Below are 17535 nucleotides of genomic sequence, written 5' to 3'. Positions count from 1 at the left end.
TGCACTTCAGAAAACCATAAGCATGTAGCATTCCCATCTGTCTTCTCTGAAAAGCATTGACTGGTGCTTGTGAATATATGTGTAAAGCTTCTGCCACCCATGCAGAAAACCATGCATGCTGTTTAAAAGCACAGATCTTTGCCATTTTATAGCTAAATGTAGAATTACATGAGGAAGCAACATCCTTTATAATTTACTGCTGACTTCAGTTCCCAGGGATTTTACTGAAAACAAGAGTTAGTAAAGCGCATCTACTAAAGCATTTAAAAATATTGCTAGCAGCTCTTCCACAAAGCTGAATTTTACTGTTCCCTGTAAATTATCTGTAAAGATAACTTATGCAGCCATTTTATAATAGTGAGTGTGGTAATTAGAGAGATTTCTAATAGGCTTTGTAGTATTTATCATCTGAACAAATTAATACATTCATCCATGAATAAAAATCACATTTGTGGAACTTTCCACTGTGAATAAATGTTCTAAAATTCTGTACACATAGTTTCAAACTTTATGAAACTTGCCTGCCCCCTTGCCTGGATATACCCACAAAAACCTATCAACATTATTTGGAGTACCAGTTGAGCATCTTCTTTCTCAGCCCCACCAATCCCTAGGCAAGAATCCAGGTTGCTATCTGCATTTGAGAATCCACTCGCTTGTCTATATGCTTGTTCTCTAAAAAATATGCTGTAAAAATATTTTGTGGCTTCCGTACTGCCTTCCTATAAATCAATAAAAGCATTTTATACATGTTCATTCATGCATTTGTCATCTCAAGATTGACTACTGTAATGCTCTTTATGTGGGACTATCCTTGTATCTTTTACAGAAACTGCAGCTAGTGCAGAATGTAGCAGCCAAACTGCACACAGGAGGAGGCAATTGGCAACATGTTACCCAGTTACTGAGAGAGCTGCACTGGTTGCCAGTTTGCTACTGGGCCAGGTTCAGAGTTCTTGTGTTAATGCACAAAACCCCAAACAACTTGGGCCCAAAATACTTTTAAGGACCTATAATGTGGCAGGCCCTGTACTGTCAAACTCCCTGCCAGTACAGATTCAACAGGAATCATTCCTGCCTTTATTTAAGAAATCACCTAAAAACAGTGTTGTTTAGTAGATGCGCCTTTGAAAAGTGAATTTATTTTACAGCAACCAGTACTTAAGGATTTTTAAAATGTTTTATTGATACTTTAATTTCATTGTATCTTCTGTATGGTGTACACTGCTTTGCTGTGTTTTTAGAAGTCTCTGAGAGAGGGACTCTACTTTTGAGCATTTTCAAATTGAAACAGTCCCTAGCATTTCTTGCTGCCTCTCTTTCTCTCTCAACTTTCTCAAAATTAGCCTATACAATGGTACCTCAGTTTACGAACTTAATCCGTTCCGGAAGTCGGTTCTTAAACTGAAACCGTTCTTAAACCGAGGCGCACTTCCCCTAATGAGGCCTCCCGCTGCTGGTGCCCTTCCACCATTTGGCTTCCATTTACAGACCAAGGTAAAGTTCGCTAACCAGAACACTATTTCTGGTTTTGCAGAGTTTGTATACCGAATAGTTCGTAAATAGGGCTGTTCTTAAACCGAGGTACCACTGTATGAGGAAGGAGGGTGAGAAACTGACAGCATAGAATACTTGATCAACAGAGGGCCATTGTTTAACTATTAACAGTTTTGTTAATACTGTTCACATTCAAGGCCTTTTTCAATATTTGGCAAAAAAATCCTTTCTTCTGCAGAAATCCTTGATAAAACAGAGAGGCTCTATGAATTAAAAGAAATTGTGAAGAAATTCCATCCAGTGAACTATGATGTCTTCAGATATGTAATAACTCATCTGAACAGGTATTTGTTTTTCAAATTATCCATTTAAATGATTGGTAATAGAATTTAGGCTGCAATCCTATATACCTTGTTGTGAATCCCATTGGCCTTAGCATACCTTACTTTTGAATATACATGAAGAGGATTTCACTGTTTGTTAATATTTATAAGGAATAGTTAGTTATACCATTTTGCCCTGTTTAAACTGCTGTTCTGTGATATGTACAATGGTATTTATGCCAATGACACCCATGACCACATGCAACATTGGTTTGAAAAATGATAACACCACTAGAAAGCTTTGTCTGCAGTATTCCTTTAACACATTGTTAGTGTCTAGTGTTCTGTATGTGGATGCATATTGTAGTAAGTAAATATTACTTCTATTTTTGAGCTATGGGTTTTGATGTGTAAAGTTAACATGCATGATAAAAACATTCCCATGTTTTATTAACACCAACCCATTCTTTCTGGGTAGATGTTAATAGATCTCTGCGATCTAGCAATCCATGCAGATACAAAGCAGATCCATGGAGTTCTTGTATAAAACTGTATGTGGTAGTAATGTTCACTTGGGGAGAATGGGTGTGGGTAGACACAAGTACAAGACCAATTCTCTTTCATCCTGCATTCTGGATGTAATGTTTAACCAGATCCTATATCTAAAAGTTGCTGTTGCTGGATGTTTTAAAGAAATTGTGTGGAGTATTTTTAAATGCACTTATTTTTATCTTCTTAATTTTGATTTATGAACGATTAATGCTTTCAACATTTTTATTCTTGTTGTAGGGTTAGTCAACAAAGCAGAACCAATCTTATGACTGCAGATAACTTATCTATCTGTTTCTGGCCAACATTAATGAGACCTGATTTTGAAAACAGAGAGTTTCTATCAACCACCAAGATCCTTCAATCCGTAATAGAGACATTCATTCAACAGTGCCAGTTTTTCTTCTATAATGGAGAAATTTTAGAAACCTCTGACAGTGTGGCACACCAGCATCCACCTTCCAACCCAGTGCAGATGGTGGATCCCATCATACCACTACAGTTACCGCCACCTCTACAACCTCAGTTGATACAACCCCAGTTGCAAGCAGATCCTCTTGGGATTATTTAAATATAACAACTGATAGCAAAAAGAAGATGATTGTAGGCAGCTTGGCATTGGATAGAAAAGGAAAACTAGACATGCATGTTTCAAGATACAAAAGCAACGATAGTACTTATGACAACATCTGGATTCAAGCTCAGACCTTTCTGTTATAGTCATACTATACTCCTTGTTTCTTAAACACTGCAGGTCAAAATTATCTGATTAGCATGACTGGAGCGGTTTAATTTAAAAAAAACAGAACCAGAAATAACTAAAGTGCAAAGCTGCTGTTGCATGAACATTTATTGCAATCACTATCATTCCTGTGACGGTTTGTCACAATATATTGTGAATAAAACTTTTCTATAGAAATGTAATGATTAAATAAATCATTTATGGAACATTCAATGCTTACAGCCTGCTTTAGGGCTGTTTTTGTTATTTAATGTCCTTTTTTCCTGGCAGTTTCATTCCCATTTAACCCTTTGCTGTGGACAGCTAAAATAGAGTTGTATCTTATTTGTAAATTCCAAACTACTTATGCTACAGTACAATTTGTTTCAGAAAGAACATAAGCTGTACTGTTATAAATACCACACTCTTGTACCTTCCATTTCTCTTCAAGAAACCTGTGGACATTTTTGTTTGAGGGGTTGATAAAATTATTTTTTCTTACAGCACAATACCAAGGACATGCTTATTGTAAAAGTGAGTTTAACCATTGTGCAAAAATGTTGCTATTACCTATTTTTCCCTTATTTTGTAATACTGTTAATTCTGTAAACAGCTGCATGTTTGAAAGATCATTGATGGTCTTGTAAACCTAATCTAATATATTTTAGAAATTTTAATTTTTCCCATTGGGAATTCATCTAGTATATAGAAAATAGTTTGACATTTTCATATAAGGCTATATAACTTTTCATACATAAATGAAAATTTTGTTGTAGTGTAAACTTGCTAAACCAAACAATTTAGGACTTAAATTTAACATATACGCTATATATATTTTTCTGTGGCCCTTTAAAGGTATAAAAAAGCATTGCTAATATATAGCAATAAATACTTTGGGTACTGAAGCATCTTAATATGTACATAAAATGATACTTGTATTCATGTGGTTTTCTTTCTGTGATCTGTTGTACTAAAATTCAAAATTACTGTTTTTGCACCATTTTAAAATTATTTTTCTTTTACATTGGTACAAGTTTTGCTGTAAAAGAATGCTGCTTAATTTAAACATCCTTGGTTAATCTTTGGTGTTCAGTAAATGTGATAGAAGGCTAATTATCATGCAACAAATTATTGCAGATCCTAAAATTATTTTTTGAGTTTCTTTCTTGCTCAAAAAATCAACAACCCCTGATTTCTTCAGCTGCTGAGATATCTTGAGTAGATGGGAAAACCTTGTAGACACTATTGTAATTTTCATTCAGTTTGCTATCTAATATAGCAAGTAGAAATATTTTGAATTTCAACCTTCTTAAGAATTGATCTGCATTTTCATTTTAAGAATTAAGTTTCTTAAGTTTTGCTCCATTTCTCAAAAATAAAAATTGCCTTTTTCAATTGTTATGTCCTAGGTATTGTACTTCCAATTATGACTTGGCTTATCATTCTAGCTAAGATTCCTTAAACAGGCTGCTGTTAAGTATTTGTATATTATAAATTATCTTGATATTTGTGTTATATTCTTGCAACTATCTTTTTTAAATAACAACCACAAAAAACCCTCTATTCAAATTCAAAGCACACAGGATATAAATACAAGAATAAAATTTCGTCCTATAAACGTAGTAGCATTAACTTGTTTTACATTACATCTGTTGTCTAAATAGCTTTTATTTATAGCTATCAGTTTAACATAGGCATGTTAAGAAAAAAAATTAAACTTCAAGAGTTTTATAAACTGTTTCTAGGTTGCTAAAGAATTTATTTTTCTACTATAGATGGTTTAAACAAAAGCATCAAACTGTACAGAAAAAGCTTATTTCTATTTCAAGTAGGCTTACATTTTTCATTCATATCCATTTAAAGAATTTGTCTAACAGAATGAGAGTTGAGATTCGTTTTTCCACTTAGAATTCCATTTTTTTGTAAGCTAGTGTATTTTAGTTCACCGTGTTGATAAACTATTTTATTACCTATCAGATAGGTTTGCAGAACTTGTTTTCAAGTTGTTATAGACAACTATATGAAAAAACCTATTTTTGTTAGGAACTTCTGCTTATCCTATAACCAGTTAGAATGCTGTTCTTTAGTTGGCCTAGAATATGATCCACCGTCATGGCTGTCACATCAAAGCAGCCTTTCACAAGCTTGTGCCTGCCAGGATGTTTTGGGTTCCAGTTTCCATCAGCTCGCTGTAGTCCAAAATACCTGCAGGGCATTGGGGTGGAGAAGGCAGCCTTACAGCAATGCACAGGGCATACAACAATGCACAAGTATGTCTGTATCTGCATATCCCATAATCTGAAGGCAACTTTAGCACTCCCTGCTGCTATGTAAAACTCAATGGTGCCCCTAGGTTGCAAGCTTTGTTAACACTTCAGAAAATACTTGCATGTGTCACCTACTTGCCCCTTCTGTGATCTTTACGTTGAAATTAAAGTGCTACGGATGCTACTCAGAAGGCTTTCAGCAACCCACTTTTCTTTTGCCTGTCGTTTTTTTTTTTGCTTTAGCAGCTTTTCATACACACATACCCACTTAAAACATTTGCTTGTTAAGTGAAAACAGGAGGCAAATCAGACACACGTGGTCTTTGGAGGCCAAGTGCCCCTCATAATCTGTGAGAATCCTATGCATGTCATAGATGTTATAAACAGCTGACCTACACAGAATGATTACTCATCCCGCAGTTTGGCTTGCTCATTTTGGCTAGTGAAACAATCCTTTATCGCTTACTCCCTGCCCCCATGTTTCAGGTCCTAGACAATTGGTTGATATTGTGAATTTGGTCAGTTACAGTAATGTGAACAGTGCTCAACAGTTGTCAGTTTGATTTCCTCATGCTTCATACTGACCTTTGTTATTTTCTGTGTGTTTCTGAAATAAACAGTTTAGGCTGCAGTCCTTGGCACAGTTGTGCTTGAGCAAATTCCATTGAGAATCAGTGACATGGATTATAGCCTTAGTCTATGATCCTGAGCTTAGTTACTAGGGAGTCAGGCCCATTGAAGTTGGTGGGACTTATTTCTAAATAGCTGTACTTAGCATCATGCTGTTGTGTGTCTAATGCGTATTTGAACATTTTATGAGTATGTTTAGTCTCACACATAATACATTATAAGTGGTATTTTATATTAAATGATGTTTTACAGATTATTTTTACATTACACTCAACTTTAAGGATTTTAACATAGTGTAAATAGGTATACAACTTTAATGAAGAGCAACAATTTTTCTCATTGTATGTTTTCTGCATTACTTGAATACTGGTTGCTAGAAACTACCATTGACTTGTTTATTTTTGAGGTACTGGAGTTTAGTTTCTAATCTCTCTTTAAAATGGTAAAGAAATGAACTAATTGGAGAACTTTAAAAATTAGGCCTTAGCTTCCATTGTGATTTTTTTTTTTTTTTACAATAACTGTGATGCTATATCAGCTGAATATATATATATACTTTTAAAGTTCTTTATAATTCATGTAATCTTGTCACACCATCTACAGAATGCTACAGTGAATTAAATATCGGTGAAGCTTATCTGTATGCAGAATGCAATGAATAAAACATTAAGATGCCTACTGTGTATAATGTTTAGTTGCATATTCAACTTCTGAAGGGCAAACAATGGTGAAATTCTGCAATGGGTGTTTTTGAAATTTACTTTTAACAAATTGTAAAGCATTTCCAATACAGTTTTAGGCTACCTTATTTAAATGTAGTATGACAATTTGGGAGAAAGGAACATCTACTTTTTAATATAGATGAGCAAGATTTGTATGTACATTAATGAAGAGGAGAACACAGTGGAGTGGATCCAGACTTGCCCTTCCACAAATAAAAGCATTTGAGATCTAGTGGATCTTCCTGCCGCTGGAGGAAAGGGGCTGCTTTTTGTGAAATCACTTCCCTATAGCAGCTATCAGCACCATCTCACATACTTTCTTGAGTGTTCCCCAACCCTCCATAGCAGGCTTTTGGCAGATAGAAGGCCCCTGCAGAACAGCCAGAAAATAGCATTTGACCCACACAAAAAAACCTGTTTCGCTCTATGCAAGTCTGGATCCAACCCAATAGGTTACAGGCTAAATATGATTTATTTTTGGTTATATGCTACCCTGATAACTTGTTGAAAAAACATGACAGACACAAATCCTTTAAATTTGCCTTTCTTGTTAACTAAGATAGGACTTCTATGCATGTGTTTCTTACACTTCTACTGAAACTTCACATTGCTGAAGATTTGTTTTCTGTTAAGGCTGCAATATGTGAGGCGCCCACCAAAAAGAAATTATTTCCACTCATTTAATTTTAATTTGTGAAATAACCATGATACAAAAATCAGCAGACTTTTGAAGATAATTTGACTTTTATAATTGAATTTTTTATACACAAAGTAGTGGCTCCATTGATAGATACGTAAACCAAAAATGTCATTTTTAAAATTTGTCATTGGAGCTCATGGGCTTATAAGCTTTTGCATGTTTGGCCACTATTTATTTATTTTTCTCTGGCATTCTGTGTTAGCCTAACTCATGCTATTTCCCCCAAATTTTCATGGCAGAAATGCACTTGTCTTGGGCAGCTTTCCCTTCTCTGGATTTAGGAAACTGCAAATTGACATTGGCTGGAATAGGGAGGGCTGTCCCTTCAAATCTGACCTACCCTCTTTGTCTTTTCGAGTAGGAAAATCAGTCTCAAGTTCCCTAGTTATTACTTTCGCTGGGTTATTACTTTGTGTTTGGTACCCTCACTCATATTATATAATATCAAAAGTTCACTCATCTGAATGGACAGAAGGAATGAATTATTGCTTTGGTTGAACCCAGGGCACTCAGGTTTGCCTGCAACTTCCTGGTAGTTGCCAACAATGGGTGCAAACCCAAGCAACTGGAAAATGCATGTGGACTAAATTACCTCACGGTAGTTTTCTTGTTGATAGTTAAAAGCTATTCGTTGGAACCCTTTTCTGGTCTCATAAAACCATGAAAAAACCATACTTCATAAAATTGTGAAAGCTCACTACAGCACGTACTGAAGAAATGTATGCCCTGAATTCCACTTCATCAAAAGTACTATCTATAATTTCCTCTCTGTTTAAGCACGGGGGGGACGGGGACAATTACTGAGTTCTCCCCACCGTCCAACCTTACATTGGGTCATTTGGGTGAACATGACATGCTGTCGTAGGAGGGTGCACTCAACACATGCATCTGATGTGTACAGAACGCTTATGTGTACAGTGGTACCTCTGGTTAAGAACTTAATTCGTTCTGGAGGTCCATTCTTAACCTGAAACTGTTCTTAACCTGAGGTACCACTTTAGCTAATGGGGCCTGCCGCACCGCCACCCCACAATTTTTGTTCTCATCCTGAAGCAAAGTTCTTAACCAAGGTACTATTTCTGGGTTAGCAGAGTTTGTAACCTGAAGCGTTTGTAACCTGAGGTACCACTGTACAGATGTTCACAAAAATGTGTGAGCAGCCGTTACTGAAAAAAAGATTGGCTGCTACTTTCCAATCTAAAAAACTCATAGACATTGGCTGAACTACTAAGATGTGATATAATTCTCAAACCCTTTTTCTTAATGAAAACGTATCGATAGTGGCTAGAATGTCAGTGCACTCAGAATTTTGTTGATCTGCATCTTGACATACATTGAACTTACACATAATGCTTTATACAAGACAGCTATTGTGGTTTAGAGTCTTGGACAGACAATGGAGACCAAGGTTCAAATCCTCCATGGGGATCACTAGTTGCACTCTGCCTCAACTACCTTACAGGTTTATTGTGAGAATAAGATAGGGAACACCATCTATGCTGCTTTGAGTGTCTTCAGGGGAAATCCCACCCCATATGTTCACTCCCTCATGTCCCCTTAAGGTGCTTGGAATGCCATTTTAGCCTTACCAAGAGAAATCTTGATTCTTCCATGCTTCTACCTTTGTTTGCTTTCATGCTGCTGTTTTAAAATTGTGCTAGGTTTTTGTGTGTGTGTGAAATTTAATTGTAATTTTTGCTTCCTTGTAAGATGCCCTGGGAATTGATTGAAAAGTGTGGTATAAATCTCAGTACTGTGGTACCTTGGTTCTCAAAATCCGTTCCAGAAGTCCGTTCTAAAGCCAAAGCGTTCCAAAACCAAGGTGCGCTTTCCCATAGAAAGTAATGCAAAATGGATTAATCCGTTACAGACTTTTAAAAACAACCCCTAAAACAGCAATTTTAGCATGATTTGTACTATCTAACAAGACCATTTCTGGGTTAGGGTTAGGGTTAATTTTAGGATTGGGTTAGTGTTAGGGTAAGGATTAGAATTAGGGTTAGGGTCAGTCTTGTTTTATGCTTTGTGATTTTGATTCATTTGCGGTTGGTTTGCTTTTTTCAATTTGTTGTGTTGCTGCTTTTCATGAGTTGCACGTTTGTTGCCTTTGTGGTTTTCTGGATAGTTTCAATTTTCATTTTGAATACTCAGCTGAGAAGTGCTAAGCCTCCACTTCCCAGCTGAGAGATCCCCGTCAGCTCCTGCTTGCATGGGAGTAGGAGCTGGATTGGGGCAGCTCAGCTGGGGAGGTGCAGGCCCCCTCACACTTTCCATTGAGGGGTCCGGGGCTGCACTCCCCTCAAGGGAGAAGTTTAAAGGAGCCTCTACCTCAGCATCAGAGCCCCTGCACCACCTAAAGGCAGCTAGGTGGAATAGTTGCTGGGGTGGTGAAGGTGGAGGCAGGCAGGCAGCTGCATCTGAGAGCCCCTAAACTGCTGCTGAGGCAGCTGTCGGGCTGTCTCAAAATTGCCATGCTATGCTCCTTTAAACTTCTCTGTTGAGGTGAACGCAGCCATGCACCCCGCAGTGGAAAAGTGTGACGGAGCCTGCACCTCTCCAGCTGAGCAGCCCCGATCCAGCTCCTACTCCCGTGCAAGCAGGAGCGGGGGCACTCAAAACAGAAGTGTGCCCCTGGAAAAGGAAGTGTAACACTCAAACCGGATACGTTTGGATTCCGAAAAAAGTTCACAAACTGGAACACCTACTTCCGGGTTTGCGTTGTTGGAATTACAAGTTGTTTGTGAACTAAGCTGTATGAAAACCGTGATACCAGCGTATTGTTTAAATACCCACCCTGGGACCTTAGAGTAAAGGCGTGGGTGATAAATAATAAACAAACAAACAAACAGAAGAGCCTCGTGGTTGATTGGGCACCTATGTCCAGCTTTTTAGCCCCACTGCACCCCAGTGGCCTCGGAAAAGTGGGCATAAGATGTTTCGACTCAAATTGCAGTTACTGTATAAATATGCACTGAATTGGTTTGAGCAATTTATTATTTGGAACTGTTTGGTCATTCCTGGACAAGAAATCGCAACTCAGCTGCTCCAAAGTACAGTTGGTCAGGACACCTGAATGCATTATTTGGATGAGGCTCTCTGATCTATAGTTTCGTAGGATACATTCTGTGGTGACAGATGTAATGTTGAAATTGGCTGGTGAAAATAATGAATAACCATGCAATTACATATTGCTGCTGATGGCTACCATATTAAGGAATTGGCATGTAAAAGGCACAGTCTGTTCCAGGAATATGTTATGGTGTAATTTTACTAATATTGATATAACTAATTGGCCAGGTTCTGGTCATATTTGCAGATTGTAGTCTCTTGTGTTTTTGCACAAGACTTCAAGGTGCTAGATGAGTGCTAGATGATTGTATGATTTTTATAAAATGTGGCAACTTCGACAGTAACTGTCCCCTAACTGCTGATTTTTGCCTTTTCCTTCAAAAGGTGTGAATAGTGGTTACTATAGAAAGCATTATGGCTTCCTAATCTATTGAGATGTCATGCCAAAACATTCTAATAGTATATATAGCATAACAAATTGGCTACTGTAAACAAGCAGTTATGAAAGTCTTCACTTGACTAGCAAGTATTATGAACTGTCTGGCTTTGTTAGGTCAATGCAAAACAACAAACACAGAATTAAATTTCACTTGGGAAGAGGATGAATGCTTGTGCTCTTTGTGTTCCAACTTACAATCATTGATCTGCCAGCACCGCACCCTGATACAGTATATCAGCAAGGGCAGTGGAGCAATGCTGCCTTCAGGATTAACGTTGCCTTACAGGCCAAAATAAGACAACCTGGCGGGAGAAGGGTTCCTCAAATTAAAATATTATTGTAGGTCTGAGACTGAGTGTGTTTGGAAATGGAGCAGGATTTAGTCCGTTTCAGAAAAAGGGATATGACTTCAGATTTTTACAGGGACCAATTTCAAATTGGTGATATGTGGAGAGCGTTTGTTTAAAGGAGCTAACGGCATGCAATGAACTGTCGGGAAGCGGCAGCACGCTGCTGGTGAAGTACACGCTGCTGATAGACTCCATATTTATGGCACATGTCTTGCAGGAAACAGGTTTAAAATGAGATGGCTATATCACGAAACACTAAAACAGGTAAGCGCTAGCCTGTTTAAGTGAGGTCTAAAACTAACTAAGGTATTAAGTCTGCTGGAACAGATTGTAAGAGAAAGTAAACGTTCTGAGTGTGAAATACCTGAAGGAGCATCTCCACCTCCATCGTTCTGCCTGGACACTGAGGTCCAGTGCTGAGGGCCTTCTAGCAGTTCCCTCGCTACGAGAAGCCAGGTTACAGGGAACCAGGCAGAGGGCCTTCTCGGTAGTGGCACCCACCCTGTGGAACGCCCTCCCACCAGATGTCAAAGAGAAAAATAACTACCAAACTTTTAGAAGACATCTGAAGGCAGCCCTGTTTAGGGAAACTTTTAATGTTTAATAGGTTATTGTATTTTAGTGTTTTGTTAGAAGCCACCCAGAGTGGCTGGGAAAACCCAGCCAGATGGGTGGGGTATAAATAATAAATTATTATTATTATTATTATTATTAGTAGCAGCAGCAGCAGTAGTAGTAGTAGTAGTATTTGATTAGTCAACCAGATGAAGAAATCACCACAGAATATATATTGTTTTCTAAATAGTGACAGGTGATAGTGTAGTGTAGTGTATCAGTTAATAGAGCTAAAATATTAGCTAATAGAGCTAAAATACTGACAAGTCTGAGGTGGTTTTTAGCAAGCTTTGTTCTTTCACCCAGCCCTGTGCCATAGGGGGGTTAATATTTAGGTACAATACAGTGTGAGACTTAACAGTGCTCTGTTATTTTTAACCTGCTTATCTTTCAGATTAATTTAACCAGCATGTCTTAAAACATGACATGACAAGTTTTTAATATTTTAGTATTTTTGGTACTTTTTTTCTTTCAAAAATTCACGTTCAAGTGAGAAAGATGAACCATGTTGAAAATCCTCTCACATTAGCCCAAATTTACTAGCCAGTTTGGTCCTGTGAGAACTTCTGTGACTTCAAATACGATGGCCTTCTGAGTACATCCCACATTCCAGATGACCTGCTTACTGAGCATTCAGCCCAATTTGTCAGCAGGGTGATTAGGTGATGCTGCCTATTTAATCAGCATCCACTCTTAATTTCTTTGCAGGGCTATGTTGTGTCAAAGCAAGTGATATCTCACATTGCATTTTCCCATCACTTTCCTTCTTGCAAAAAGCCCAATCTTTTGGGAGAAACGGGCTTGTTGCGTGAGAGCTCCAAATCAGCTTCAGTTGTGCAAACGGAATTGGCCAGTATGTGACAGAATCCCACCCCAAAATAGAAGCTGTCTAGAAATGCCCCAAGCCATAGTAGACCGGTTTCCGTATGGTGCTTCCATTCACCTGCAGTGTGTGGGTGTGGCTATTGGAAATGGCATCATGCCGCTCCAATACTTTTCTCCCTGCCTCCTACCACAAAGAAGAAATAATGAACAGACTACTTACCAGTCTAGTTTTATTTCGACTATGACTTTGTCCTGTCCATGACAGGCATATATTCAATGGATGCAAACTCATGTCATTTCTTCCCAAATGTTCAGTTCTTGCATATGTTCTTTACAGTGAATATATATCCTGTTCAGGAAAGTTTAATTTCTGGAGCATCAATAGAATTTCAAGGGAAGTGCTTGGTTTGCAATATTTCTAGCTTCCGTTTTAGTGTGGTAAGGAGTATAATGGTTAGGTGGACCAAAAATATTGCTGGCATTTTATATTACATTGGATTTCTCTGAAATGGGAACATGAGCCAACTGTCCTTGTCACAAAACAGCTGGTGCAGGATTGCGACAATTATACCCTGGTATTAAACGGTGGGTTCAAGGCAAACATTTGCATTCTTCCACATTTCGTCCCATCAAAAATGCATGAGAAATGACATATAGGCTTAATATGTCAAGACACACTGCAGTAACACATTAATGACTCCAGATGCTGGAGATGCTTGAATCAGAACTTCATTTGTTGGGCATTTTTTTGGAGTTCATATATTCCTTATGTGATTCTACGTATGTAGAGCTAAGACTGATATTAATGTAATGCAACATGGCCAAAAACCGCTGGTGGTGCTGCTGAATTCTTGAAAACGTTCCCATTTTTAAGCAAAGGCTTTCAGTACTGCATATGGGCAATGTATAGCAGACCATCAAAATAAATGTTATGGATATGGTTAGGGTTACACTTCTAGCTTCAGCACAACTGCTTTGTGTTCCAGTATTTAAAAACTATGATTTCCTCCACCTCCCCAAGACCTCACTTGCAGTTAGGGTTGAGAAACTCGCTGCGATAAAATGGATTTTCTGAAGCTGATGGGGGAAATCCTGTCAGTGAACCTCCACTAACTGCACAGTTAAGGCCTAATTAATGCAGTCAAACAAAGGAGGTGAGTGAAATTGTTCTGGGTCTCACAGTAGGTTGTAGAACTGCACGGCTGAAAAATACATTCATAGAATTAGTGTTGGAGGGGGTGAAGACAATTGGCAGAGGAGTGGGAACATTGTCTGGCCCCTGGCGGTTCTGGGCAAATTAAAGTACCACATGCCAGTGGTTGGTGGGTCCAGTGGTGGACTTTTGGCTCTCAGATTTTAGTGATGCCCTGTGCAGTGCTAAAATTCGGCACCCTTGCCTCTTGCACTCCATGTTACAGCATTGTGATGTTCCTTGCAGCATGGCACCCCATACAGCCGCAACACTTGCACTACCTTAAAATGCCACCTTTTGGAAATTTCCCCTGGGCGTCAATCCTCTTACATATGGCAGCCCTACATTATCTGAATTGAAGTTCACATTCTATCTGGACAAAAGCACACGGGATATGAAGCAGGGCCAATGAAGAACATGACCAAGGAGAGAAATGTGGCCTGGGCCAGATAGAGGGAGCTGGAGGACTGGATTCAGCCACCAAGCCTGAGGTTTTCTGCCCTGTTCCAGTCTAACCATCTGAAATGCAGGCAGTCCAGAGAAGTGATGCCAAAGGAATTTTGGGCAGGACCCATCCCTCAAAACTTTCCTAGAGCACACACTGAGTTACCTCCTACATATAGGGTCTTTTAATGTAGGGAATGGTGAGATCACAGCTTAGTTTTTAATAGTGTGCTTAAGATAGGGTCCCCCCCCTTTCTGGCTGAAGGATCGGGAATCTGTGATATATATTCTGCAGCATTTTGGACCCAAGAAGTATTTTAGTGATGCTGTTAAATTTATAAACTCCGATAAGATTTTAAACTTCAGCAAACTCTTAATGGAAGGTTTTGAGGCAAGCACCATTACTCTTTAGTTGTCCAATCCATCAATTAAGGTGTATTTGTTTAGTCTATAACCCCACTTTTCTCTGACAGAAAGGGAGAGTGTTAGCTCTTAAATAGCTCAGGTCAGGAATGCAAAAAATGCATTTACGCCACTTTCCTTTTACTGTTTAAACAGCCCAAGAATGGAGAATGTTTCAGCAAGTCACACCCCTGCCTAAAATGTCACATGGGAATTATTACCATTGATTCCTCCATCCTAGACTGGCTGTGGCTGCCTCCAAGCCAGCCCTAGATCCCTGACAGAGGCTGTGGTATTTCAAAAATGTTACTGTAAACTGATTCTTGCTTGTTCTCGGATTGAACAGCTCGGTTAAAATGAATAATTAGTATTTCTGGTGTGAATAATTAGTATTTCTGATATTGGACACTTGTCTGTTAAAATACTTGAGAGCAAAGTCCTGCCCATTTCTCAGCCGTGCTTCTACATCAGCACCAGCAAACCTGATGACCTCCAGACTACACTACCTTCATTGCTGACACTTGGCCATGTCAGCAGGGGTTGAGGGGAGTTGGATAACAGCTGGGAGCACCAGGTTGATAAAGGCTGTTCTAACTATATGAGCCAACTTCTAGGGCATAGCTATCAACTTACAGATTTGAAAATAAGGGACCAGCAGCCAGAATAAGGGACCTGCAACCTCACCTGTTCCAGGCACTGCAGTCTTCCTGTCCTCCTGCAGTCTGGTCAAACTCATGCTGGGTAGCTTCGAGAACACTGTCCAACCAACTTCGTAATCAGAGGTTCAACTGAACAGAATCTGAATCACATGCACCACAAGGCCTATGCAGCCTCAACTTAAGATGGCTCCCCGGCCTGGCTTTGCACTGCAAAGTTTGCAGCAGCACGTGCATCAAAATGGCATCCAGCATTCAAAAACCCCCTCAGCTTGCATTAACTAGCCACACACAAGGCATGCAAGCTCCACCCCCAAGTCGTTCTTAGACTTCTTATTGGGTGAGCAACACAGCCAAGCAACACAGTTGGAGCCTCCCTCCTGCCTGGCCGGCAGGAAGGGAGGGAGAGGAGCTGCTTCCTTTGAAATTTAATGGACATCATTTAAGGGACATTTAAGGGACATCCATCAATAAAGGACAGCAGCGGGACATGGCGCTGGAATAAGGGACTGTCCCTTCAAATAAGGGACACTTGACAGCTATCTTCTAGGGACTTAGGGACTTCACCCCCCCAATAAAATATTTGAGGGGCCTATCCTCCATCCCCCAGTTGATGGGCATTGCCACTCAAATGGCAGCAGCTGGTGTGAGGGCAGCTGAAATGGGAGAGCTGGTCAAAGGGATACTTCCACTTGCCCCTCCCAGTAAGGAGAGTTTGGATTCCTCTGCTAGTGTCATTCTGGGAATGGTCAGTGGCACAGAAATAATAAAGTCAGAGAATATTATTTTTCCTAGGGAGGCCATAAGGTAGAAATCACTCAAATTTTCTGAGCGAAGCAGCTTCTGAGAAATTTCAGCACAACTCTTCTGAGCATACGTTTAATTAATTTTTCTTAATATGCACATAAAGAGTACACAAAAGAAAATGCCATTCAATAACCATGCCCAATATGTTTCGCTCATATTCTTAGCCCATTGGGTTTGTAACAGGCACTTTTCCTGACTTCTTTTTGCATTTTGGAGCAAATTTGCTCTGTGTGGCTTGCCTTTATGATAAGCTCCAGTAAAAACACGGAGAGGTTATTTGTCTTCTTTTAACAAGTTTGAGGCACCAGCTGTGTGTTTCTCTACCGCAATTGATATCAGGGTTGCAGCCAGATAGCTTCTTGGCCCGTGTGCATAGCTACGGATGCCACCTTGCTTTGCACATTAGAATGGAGTTTATGCCTGCCTCGTGATTTTTTGAGCACAAGCAGATGGTGAGTAACTGAGTCTAATGAGGGGATAAGTAGGATCATGATGGCAATGTCAAAGGGGAGATTACTGGACGTCTGCTTTACAGAGACTGAAAATGAAACAAATAAAAATCATTGCAGAAACATATTGTTTTGTTTGTCGGTGTTTCTGATTGACTTACCCATGTTTTTATAGCAGTCCAGGACTCTCTGAGTTATTTTTACGTATCGTCTACAATAAAAGGTTTATTTCAAGCCTATAATATATTTGGGGGGGGGGGAATGGGGGAACAAGATCCCACAGACACCATGGAAGCGCCCTGTGGGTGCATGTTCCCCATTGGCCATGTTGGCTGGAGCTGAGAGGGGGCTGGAGTCCAAACAACATGGGGGGGGGGGAGTCCTGCCTTAGAGGTTAACTTGTGGGCAGCCCCAGCACCAGGACTTGAAGGAGTCTTTAGCATGCCATACTTAATGGCTTCAGGGATTCTGTTGGGTTTCCCCCCTTTTGGTTAAAGGAAAACTAGGTAGAAAAATGAGAAATTCTGGATGCCGAGATCCAGATTTGGGGCAAGTACTCCTTGGTGAGAGAACCCCAGCAGAGATTTAGAATCGCACGATGGAAATATAGGCTACTAGAGCTTTAAAATATCCCCTTCAAAGTTGCTTCTAAAGTTCTCCTCTTCCCTTAGCACAGAAAAAGACCACATGTTTGGTAAGTTAAAAGCAGTTTTCTTACAAACTCTTCAAAGCTCAGATTCATGTGCTTTTCCATACAGCAGTCAGAAAACACAGGCAACAAAACTTAGGCTCCAAAGTGGGGAAAGTTTCTAAATTATTTGTATAGAAACACAAACATGGTTTGTAAGCCACACAGTCTGAGTTTGGAAGTGTCCTAG

At 39.4% G+C, this 17535-nt stretch overlaps 1 protein-coding gene across 2 annotated transcripts in view; it reads left to right on the top strand.

Annotated features, from left to right (window-relative positions):
* The window catches only part of ARHGAP5 (Rho GTPase activating protein 5), a 38055-nt gene extending 31392 nt beyond the window's left edge, over positions 1-6663 (top strand). For both annotated transcript variants that reach the window (XM_083740943.1, XM_083740942.1), the window contains exons 6-7: positions 1736-1841; positions 2610-6663. In XM_083740943.1, the coding sequence (XP_083597069.1) occupies positions 1736-1841; positions 2610-2940 (437 nt within the window). In that variant the 3' untranslated portion in view covers positions 2941-6663. The remainder of the gene's footprint in view (positions 1-1735; positions 1842-2609) is intronic.
* The last annotated feature ends 10872 nt before the right edge of the window (positions 6664-17535 follow it).

The sequence above is a fragment of the Podarcis gaigeae genome (assembly GCF_964106915.1).
Source record: "Podarcis gaigeae genome assembly, chromosome: 1".
NCBI classification, from domain to species: Eukaryota; Metazoa; Chordata; class Lepidosauria; order Squamata; family Lacertidae; genus Podarcis; species Podarcis gaigeae.
This window is presented reverse-complemented; position numbering and strand designations above follow the sequence as displayed.